The 10,344-nt window shown below is 37.3% G+C and overlaps 1 protein-coding gene across 1 annotated transcript; it reads right to left on the bottom strand.

The window, feature by feature from the left end:
• Positions 1-9,044: 9,044 nt before the first annotated feature.
• Positions 9,045-9,659, bottom strand: LOC142181789 (uncharacterized). The gene is made up of 2 exons (XM_075255321.1): positions 9,639-9,659; positions 9,045-9,407 (listed from the first exon to the last, which is right to left on the bottom strand). Exons 1-2 carry the CDS (start codon positions 9,657-9,659, stop codon positions 9,045-9,047), a joined length of 384 nt encoding a protein of 127 aa, XP_075111422.1.
• Between the last annotated feature and the right edge of the window lie 685 nt (positions 9,660-10,344).

Genomic DNA, 10,344 nt, shown 5'->3' with positions numbered 1-10,344 from the left:
TACACTCTGTAAGTTACGAGCCTAACCACGGTGAGGTAATGACGAAGCTATGACAAGATACTCACAATAAACATATACCAAACAATAATAACAAAAATAGAAATAGAATATAAATAGTAAACTCAAGTATCCGGACCCGTAGGTCAACTACCAGAGGGCCCTAGAATAATACTTTTGCTCGACTTCTCAAAAATAATGCACTGCAGTTACAATAGTCAAATACAATAAAATAAGTCTTCTTCATTGCGCGCGTGCAACCCGATCCCAAATAATAATAATAAATGAAACGTATAACTACAACCAACTACGGCATATCCCAAAACAAAACGTAATAAAATAGTTCATGATTAAAAACATAATCATGAAAAGGCAAGTATAGGCAGTCAATAAATAAATACACGGATACAAGAAAATAATTAACAATTAAGGCATGTAACGGATAAAAGTATGAATTTAACACGTAAAGGCAAGTAACAATTAAAGCAGTTAACAAGTAATAACATGGATCAAATAAAGACATGAAATAATTGGAAACAATAAATAAATGTCCCAACCAGCATGCTTAGCCCGTGACTACACATATATACTCGCCACCTTGCATATACGTCGTTCCCACATATAAATCAAGTAGAAAATAAGCCAATCAAATCCTAATTTCCTCAAATCAAGGTTAGATACAACACTTAACTCACTCCGAAACTAATCAATCAGCCAACCAAGGCATTGCCTTTCGAACAAGCCTCCAAACCAACCGAATCTAGCCAATTATAGTTCAAATAATTCAAAATAAGCTTTAAAAACTACCTACAAGTGAAAAGGATTCGATCTTTAATGAAATTTCCAAAAACCAACGAAAGTCAACCCCCGACCCGTTTGGTCAAAACACGATATTCGGACCAAAATTCGATTACCCATTCACCCCAGATCCCGATTTTGTGATTTGTTTCAAATTCCGACCTTAATTTGAGTTCTAAATCTCAATTTTACAAAATCCCCCATTTCTACCCAAATTTCTAATTTCTACCATGAAAATCCTAGATTTGATGTAGACAACACATGAAAAATAATGGGAATTGAAAGAAAATGGATTAAGGTTGCTCACCAATGAATTTGGGACGAAATGGTTCTTCAAAAAATCGCCTCTAAAGTATTTAGGGTTGAGAAATTGTGTAAAATGAGCTAAGTCTCAATTTTTCCTTCTTTTACCCAGCTGCAGGACTAATGTTCGCAATTGCGACACTCGCAAATGCGAAGTACTGGCCGCAAATGCGAACAATGTCTCAGAAGTCCATAAGTCGCAAATGTGACCTATCTATCGCAAATGTGAACATCCTCCCATCACAAATGCGGATAATCACTTCGCAAATGCGAAGCTCACCCCTCAGAACACTTAATGCGACTCTGAGATTGTAAATGCAGTCTCGACTAGTTCTTAATTGCGAGATCACCCAACCCAGGCTCCTGCTCGCAAATGCGATGTCTTTATCGCAAAAGAGAGGTTCGTATTTGCGAACCAGACCTCACAAATGCGAGATCTACAGACCAACACCAAAAACAGAAGCGCACCAGCTAGTTCAAGTTATCCAAAACTCATCTGTAACACCTCCGAAACTCACCCGAGCCCCCGGGCTCCAAACCAACAATGCACACAAGTCTAAAAATATCACGAACTCGCTAGCGCAATTAACATACCAAAATAACATCTAAAACCACGAATCAGACATCAAAATGCATGAAATTCAAAGGAAAACTCAAGAACCTCTAGAACTACAACCAAGCGTCCGAATCCTATCAAACCAACTCCGAATTGCACTAAATTTTGCACGCAAGTTTCAAATAGCAAAACGGGCCTATTCCGAATCCCAAAATAAATATTCGAACCCGATAACTATAAAGTCAACCTACAGTCAAACATAGGAAATTCCCAAATATTCAAAAATCTTACTTTCGGCAAAACAAGTCAAATAACCTAGGGACCTCTGACTTCACTCCGGGCTTATGCCCAATTTCAAAATCACAATACGAACCTACCGAAATCGTCAAAATACTTATCCGAGATCATTTACCCAAAATATTGAACATAGTCAATTCTAGCCACATTTTTAGTCAAATTTTCATGTTTAACAAAATTTCATATAAAGGCTTTTTGAAAAGCGACACAGACCACACACACAAACCAAAAAAAATCAAATGAAGCTAATAGAGGTCTTGGAACACGAAAATAAGAGCTAGTACACAAAATGACCTATTGGGTCGTCACATTAAGTGACTGTTCTATTACCAAAAAAAAAAAAAAGAAGATATTTTACTAAATAATTTTGAATAGTTGAGTAACCATTTGAGTAATGGACTAATGATTTTTTCAATGTAATATCTCAATTGTCGAACCTCAATAACACAAGAAAAGCTTAAAACTCAAAGAGACTTCCAACTAGTATGAGATCGTAGGTTTAACTCCTATTAGAATAATGAACCAGTAACATGATACTTTTTTTTTGCAGTGAAGATTATCGAAATCAGAATCAAGATTGTGATATTGAGTCTGTGGTAATGGCAGGCGGATTATGATATTGAGTCTATGACCATGTCGGGCAGATCGTGGTATTGAGTCTATGAACACACTGGGCATATTATGATTATTGGCACGTGACTGCGACGTGCAATGAGTACATATGGATCCATCCCCTAGGATCACCCTCTCATGTTTTTTCTTGATAGTATATACGCGATTTGAGGAAAGCCGATCAATGGTTTGGTTCGGTTATTAAGATTCTGAGGAAAATCTGGGCAGTGTCTGATTGATAAAATATGTCACACGTACACTATAATTTTGAACGTGTAGGTTTCAAATATTGAAAAAAACAGTCCGTGGTTTTAACAAATACTATAACAATTTCAATAAAATTTTAGGAATTAATATCTTACTCATTTTAAATCCGTTCTATATGAATAATATATCAATGGAAAGCATATAAGAGTAGATTGTGAATAAGTGTATCAAGCATTGTAAATTAATTGTGTAATTCTAAGAAATCAAAATACAGTCTGCAAATTTTCAGAAAAAACAGTAACAGTGCAATTTACTGTAAAATAATAAGTTCTCTATCATGAGGCAAAGAAAACAGTAATCAATGTGAAAGTTAATTTTGAACCCATGAATAAAAGATAAAATAAATAACAAGTCCTTCCACATAAGAAGAAAGAAACATGTATAAAAAGGACTTGATGTCAAAAAGAATTGTCTGTTTTATCAATGTTTAACCAAAAATCTGAGTCTTTAGTCAAAGCTAGAAATAAAGAGAAATTCGGGTTACTGATAATCTGGAGACGAAAATAATAGAAGACTTTTGAGAATAATAAAGTAATAAGTAGTTTTGTATTTCTATGTAATCTCAATAATATTTCGTGTGTCTACAGATGTTGAGTCCTTCTCCTTTTATAGTTGATTCTAGGAGAAGATGTAATGCCTTTGTCTTAATGAGACAATTATGAGCAATAAATGACATTAAAAGAAACGTTACACAATCATTTCTATTTAATTCAAATTTTCTAACGTATTTGATATTTAATGTTGTATTTAGACTCTTTTACGTCGTCGGATTCGTATCTTCAACTTCTTCCGATCTTCGGTCTTTAAATGACTCGAATAGGTACGAGACTCGTACCTATTTGAGTAACGGTCCACACCTATGTTGTTTTCTTCTCCCCATATCTGTTGTCTCCCGTGCCTCTTGGCTATTTATTGCGTTTTGACCTTTTGACCAGTCCACGTGTCATGACACGTCATCTTCAATATTCAGACTCAGTTCTTTTCCAATACAGATAGTCCCCCCACTTTTCATTTATTTATCAATTAAATATTTGGGAAGTGGATCTTCACGAAAAAGGAATTTTTGCTGTAATCAATGCTATGTCAGTACTGACGCTTCAGTTGTCTTTTCTATTTAATGCTCCGCACACGTGTCACCTTCTGATTGGCTCTGTAATTCTGCATCCTTTTTTCAAGGCTTCTTCATCCCCTCTATTCACGAAGTGATAGTTGTCTTTATTATAGACTTTCCATCATTACACTTCTTTGTTTGACGATTGCTATTATATACACATTTAATCTTTTTTTCCTTTAGTTCATCCTTTCTCTGCAATGGCGTCTCCGAAACCTAACCCTAAGAGAATCCCAATTCTTGATAGCTTCCCAAACACCCTTGTAAGACATAGAAGGGGTAGAGGTGGCAGGCTTCGTAGCCTAGGATCCGTTCGTGGTGGTTCCTCTGGTTCCATCACTCCTTCTTCTAGTTTTGGCACTATTTCTAGAGGTTCTATCACTAAGAAATCCTCTTCTAAAGGTAAAGAACTTTCTGAGCCTCTTCAAGAGCCTTTAGTTGAGGAAATAGTACCCAATGACTTATCCTTTGAGAATGATAGAAAATCTCTTCGTGAACAAGTTGTTAATTTAGAGAAAGCTGACACTTTTCCTTCTCTAATCACTGAGCCTTTGATTTCTATTGTTCGAAAAGATTGCAACTGGAGAAGTGATCTTCGTATAGTGATCCCTAATCCAAACCAAAGAATATCTTCTTTTAGGATTAGATTTTCTTTTGTTTATACTTACCTCTTCACTTTGGGATTTATTCCTGCTATTGACCCAGTTATACTTGATTTTTGTCGCTTTTTCAAAATTTGTTTGGGACAAATTGGCCCCCTTGTATGGAGAGCAGTGGCTTGTTTGAGGTATTTGTCTGTAAAAGCCAATGTTAGCTTTACCTTTCCCCACCTTATTCATCTTTACCACCCCAAATTATTCCGCCATGGAGATTTTACTTTAACTGCAAGAAGTAAAAGGGTCTTGGTAAGCCCTGAAGATGACAAGGATCGTGGGTGGTACACTCGTTATGTTGTTGTACGCACAGTTGATTTGGTGGGTGAAACAAATATCTCCTTCCCTGAGAAGTGGAACTTTGCACGTAAGTTTTTTTTTACTTACCGTACCTACCTTTAAGAATTTCAATTTCTTTTCTAATTTTGTCTCTTTTTGCTTTTCTGTAGCAACTATGGGAGATGTAGAACCCGTTCCTAATTTCCGTGGTTGGGTAGATTCAATCTTGAAAGTCGTGCCTATGGAGGCAAGAACTTGGAAATCCATTTCCAATTTACATGGTTGGAAAGTGAAAACTCACGGTATGCATCTCTTTATGCTTTTTCGTATGTTAAGTCCTTTCTTGTTTCTAACTTTTTTCATCCTTCTTTTTGTCAGGATTTGCTATTCGAGGAATGACAGCTGAAGTAGCTATTGCCCTTCGAGCCTCTTCTGGTACTTCACTCTCTTTGAGAGAACTCAAGCTATGCTATCAAAGAGGAAAGTTGTAGAAGAGGATTCTGAGAATGATGAAGATAAAGACACCTCTTTAATAGCTAGACCAAGAGTTAGGAGACGCATCATTTCCGAGGATGAAGCTGTAGTTACCCCTGTCCGTGCCTCTCTTACCGAACCTGTTCACATTCCTTCTGATGATGAAACCACTCCGAGGGACACCAATGAGTCTATTCAACGTCTCTTTGTTGGTGGTTTTGAAAGTGGAGAACTAGCTCCAGTTTTAGATGAAGTTCCTTTTTCTTCCTCTGTTCCCATTCCTTTTATTCCTCCGTTGGTTTCAAGTGCTTCCTTGCCCATTCTATCTGTTCCTGCTCCCTTATCTATTTCTTCTCCCTTACTTGTCTCTGCTCCCTTACCTGCTTCGAGTCCATTGACTCCTGTTATTTTCACTTCTTCTACCGCTCCTCCTTCTATAGCTCCCCCTTCCTATGTTCAACATGCAGAGGAGGGTTCCAGTAGCAGAAGCTTGGCTATGAGGAGCGTTACACTTGAAGTTCCTGCTAATAACAGTCTTTTAAGGAAGTTTGGTGGAGCAGATGTCTGGCTTGGGCCTCTGATTGGAGATATTGAGAAGAAGAAGATGAGCAGTCACAGTTGCTTAACTCTGATGAATGACATAGTTCATTCTACTTTGAAGGTATTTTTTCTTTACTTACTAACAAGTTTTTTTTATCTCTAAATTCTTATTTCTATGAGTTGTCACTGTAGGCTAACCTTATTGGTACAAAATTGATGGGAAGAATTTCCCTTATGGAAAAGAAAACTCGTGAGTCTGAAAAGTCTATCCACGAGGCTGAGGAAATAGCCAAGGGAGCCCAGCTAGAAGCAGCTAATTGGAAAGAGCAGTTTGAGAATGCTCAGGGAACTATAGAAGAATTGCAAGAGAGTAGAAATCACCTAGAGCAGCAAAAGCGAGGTCTGACTTCTGAGTTAGCAGTTGCCAAAGCTTCTTCAAGTCAATTTGAAAAAGACAAGGAGCGCCTTGAATGTTGCTTTTCAGAACAGTTATCAAAGTCAAGTGAAGAAATCAGAGAACTTAAGGCACTCTTGGACAAGAAAGAAGAATATGCAGGAGAATTAGTGCAGAACTTAACTCAAGTTCAAGCTGATTTAAAGATCTCCTCTGACAAAGTACGTGCCTTAGAGAGTTCCCATGCCTCCCTTGAAGCTTCCCTAGTCTCTCATTTAGCTGAACATCAAGTGTTAAAGAATGATCTTGCTATATGGGAAAGGGAGTATGGACTTCTTGAGGAGAAGTTTGATTTAGAGGTGAGTTGGGCTTTCTTAAACTCTCGTCGTGATGCTTTAATGGAGGCCAGTCAAGAAAACTTTGACTTAAACTCAGAGTTGGCCAAAGTTTTAGAAACCACTGAAAGAACCCAACAATCATTTGACTTTCCTTCTCCGGCAATTGAAGCTCCCGTGGCTAAGGAACCTGTAAATGACGAAGTCGTTGCTGTGGCAGTTGAAGTTGAAGATGTTGCAATTCCAGCTCCCGAGGGTGAAATTTCTACGACTCAGTCTATAGAAGCTGAAACTTCCGTGACTCTTGCTCCCCTCGTTGAACCTAACACTTCAAGCCCAACTGAAACCGCTCCTGTTGCTTCTTCTTCAAAAGTTTCCACCGTGCTTGTGGCTGTTTCTGAAAGTGAAATTAATATTGCAACTTCTGATGTGCCAACCCCTTCAGTGACCAGTTAAATTTCCAGACTTTGTTTTTACTTTCTTTGTTGGATGATGGTTTTATCCCTTAGTTATTTTTAAGGGATGTTTTGGTGAAAGTCCCCAGTTATCATAATGGGGCACTTGTATAAACTTTTTGTTGACTAAGTTTCTACTTAGTCTTTTTAATTATATCAAGAAGTTTGTTAGTACTTCAATGTGCTCTATTCTTGCCTTTTCCTTATCTACTTAGGACTTATAGAATAGTTTAGCATTTTTATCCTTTGAAAATGCTTTATGATTATTCTCATGACTTATTAACATGAGGTTTATAAAAGAGGGCCCTTTTATATATCGAACTTAATGAAGAAGACGTCTCAACTTCATATGGTGTTACAATACGATGAAAGAAATAGGAATACACATGTTTTGTTTGAAACAACTTTGACAAGTTTTTATTCATGGTCTTGGACAAGCTTTTGAATATTACATGTATTAAAATACATCTATAACTTTCTCGTAACTATTTTTTTTATAACAGATTTTTACAAAATAAATATGAAATAAACAAGGTTTTTTCTCATAACCCGTTTCAGTACATAGTCATGACCCTATCTTCATGTATTAAGAAGGGTTTGAGAGGTGACTCCGTTGTTCTCTTAAGTTTGAGAGGTGACTCTGTTGTTCTCATGGGAAAAAAACACTATGATGAATGCTGAAAACTCCATAACTTTTGCTCAACACTTGTCACTTTGTAGCTTGATTTTTCTCTTAAATCTTGCTCAATCTTGTTCGATTTTCGTATCTGTTTTTTTTTTGCACATACACGTATCTGTGTATATGTAGTCCCCCAAGTGTTTGAGCGGTGAAGTATGAAGCCTCAAGTACTTGTTTGTTTCTCTCAATTTGGTCTTTTTCCTGAAAACAGAAAAACATACGGGACTCGGAGGTGTGATTAAAGATGAAGACTGCCTAACCCGTGTGTATTTCCATCAGATTAATTGTAACCCTGGGCTTGGAATTTTAGAATATTTCATTTTGCCGTGCAGGTCGTGACTCATCATTTGTAACAGGTAAGGGTTTCTGCCTAGCATCTAAAATCGTTAGTAAAATTTTAACAATTCAAAGAAAAATTGTAATATAGCAAAACCTGACCGTGAGTACTTTCTCAAAAGTAGTATCTCTTTAGGTGGACAACATTCCAATGTGAGGGTAGAATCTTGCCATCCATTGTCTCCAACTCGTATGCTCCTTTTCCTGTAATGTCACGAACTCTGTAGGGTCCTTCCCATGTTGGACTTAGCTTTCCTGAATTAGCAGCTTTTGTAGATTGGAACACCTTTTTAAGCACGAAGTCCCCAATTTTAAAGAATCTGAGGCGTGCTTTCCTGTTATAATACCGTTCAATTACTTGCTTTTGTGCTGCCATCCTTATTAATGCATCTTCTCTTCTTCCTTCGAGCAAATCAAGGTTCACCCGCATCTCTTCATCATTTGATTCCTCCGTTGCTTGAACGTACCATGTGCTTGGTTCTCCTATTTCAACTAGAATTAAGTCCTCCGTACCATAATCCATTGAAAATGGTGTTTCTCCTGTGCTTGTTTTTGTCGTTGTACGATAAGCCCATAATACTCTAGGTAATACCTCAGGCCAATTACCTTTTGAATCCTGTAACCTTTTCTTCAAGTTGTTGATAATGACCTTGTTTGTGGATTCCGCTTGTCCATTACCCACTGGATGGTATGGTGTAGATGTTATCCTTTTAATTTGCCAACTTTGAAAAAATTCTGTGATTTGAGCTCCTATGAATTGCGGACCATTATCACACACGATTTCCTTTGGTACTCCAAAGCGGCATATTATATTCCTCCAAATGAAGTTTTTAACTTCTTTCTCTCGTACCTGTTTAAATGCTCCTGCTTCTACCCATTTAGTGAAATAATCAGTAAGTACAAGTAGAAACTTCACCTAACTTTTTTCTTGTGGTAATGGACCTACGATATCCATTCCCTATTTCATGAAGGGCCACAGAGCTATGACAAGATGCAGTAGCTCAGCTGGTCTATACATATTATTGTCATATCTTTGACATTTATCACACTTGGATACAAAACCGTTTGCTTCTTCTTCCATTTTAGGCCAATAATACCCTGCTCGAATCAGCGTTTTTACCAGCGACCTTCCTCCTGCGTGACTTCCACAATGTCCTTCATATACTTCCCTCATCACATATTCTGTTTGGGAAGGTCTGAGACACCTTGCTAATGGTCCACCGAATATCTTTCGATAAAGATTTTCTTGATGTAAACAATAACGAGCAGCTTTTTTGCGAAGTGAATAAGCTTTTCTTTTGTCAGCAGGCACGGTTTCGCGCTGTAAAAAAGCAATAATTTCGTTTCTCCAATCCCATGTTAAATGATTAAAATTTACCTCGTTCTTATCAGGTTCGAGAACGGAATGAAATAAATGTACGACTGGAGCATTTGCGTCATTTGCTATGTCTGTTGCAGATGCGAGATTAGCTAAAGCATCTGCCTCCACATTCTCATCTCTTGGGATCTGCATTACCTTCCAAGTTTGGAATTGCTTTATTAGTTCTCGTACCTTTTCAAGATATTCTTGCATTCGTGTCTCCCTGGCTGTATAAGTCCCCAGCATTTGATTGACCACGAGTTGAGAATCACTCTTGATTACAATCTGTGTTATGCCGAGTTCTCGTGCCAATTCTAGACCTGCAATTACAGCCTCATACTCTGCTTCATTGTTAGTTATAGAATGACATTTTATAGCCTGTCTAATAGTCTCACCCGTAGGTAGTATGAGAACTATCCCTAGGCCTGCTCCTTTTGCATTAGACGAACCATCAGTGAATAAAATCCAAGTCCCCGAGTTTGCACCATTAAAAACTTGTAATTCTTTTTCTGCTTCTAAATGCATCCCCTGGCTAAAATCAGCTACAAAATCGGTTAATACTTGAGATTTTATAGCAGTCCTAGGTTGATAAATTATTTCGTATTCACTTAATTCTATAGCCCATTTTGCTAACCTCCCTGACAATTCATGTTTATGCAAAATGTTTCGTAATGGAAAAGCAGTAACTACAACAATGGGATGACATTGAAAATAAGGTCTTAATTTTTTAGATGCCATGATCAAAGCTAATGCTAATTTTTCTAGTTGTGGATATCGTGTTTCAGCATCTAGTAAAGACTTGCTTACATAATAGATATGATATTATTTACCTTGGTCCTCACGGACTAAAACAGCACTTACCGCAACTTCTGACACGGCCAAATAGAAGAGTAGCTTT

The sequence above is a fragment of the Nicotiana tabacum genome, chromosome 6 (genome assembly GCF_000715075.1).
Source record: "Nicotiana tabacum cultivar K326 chromosome 6, ASM71507v2, whole genome shotgun sequence".
Classification (NCBI taxonomy): Eukaryota; Viridiplantae; Streptophyta; class Magnoliopsida; order Solanales; family Solanaceae; genus Nicotiana; species Nicotiana tabacum.
Note: the sequence above shows the minus strand (reverse complement) of the source record. Positions and strands in the feature narration are given on the sequence as shown.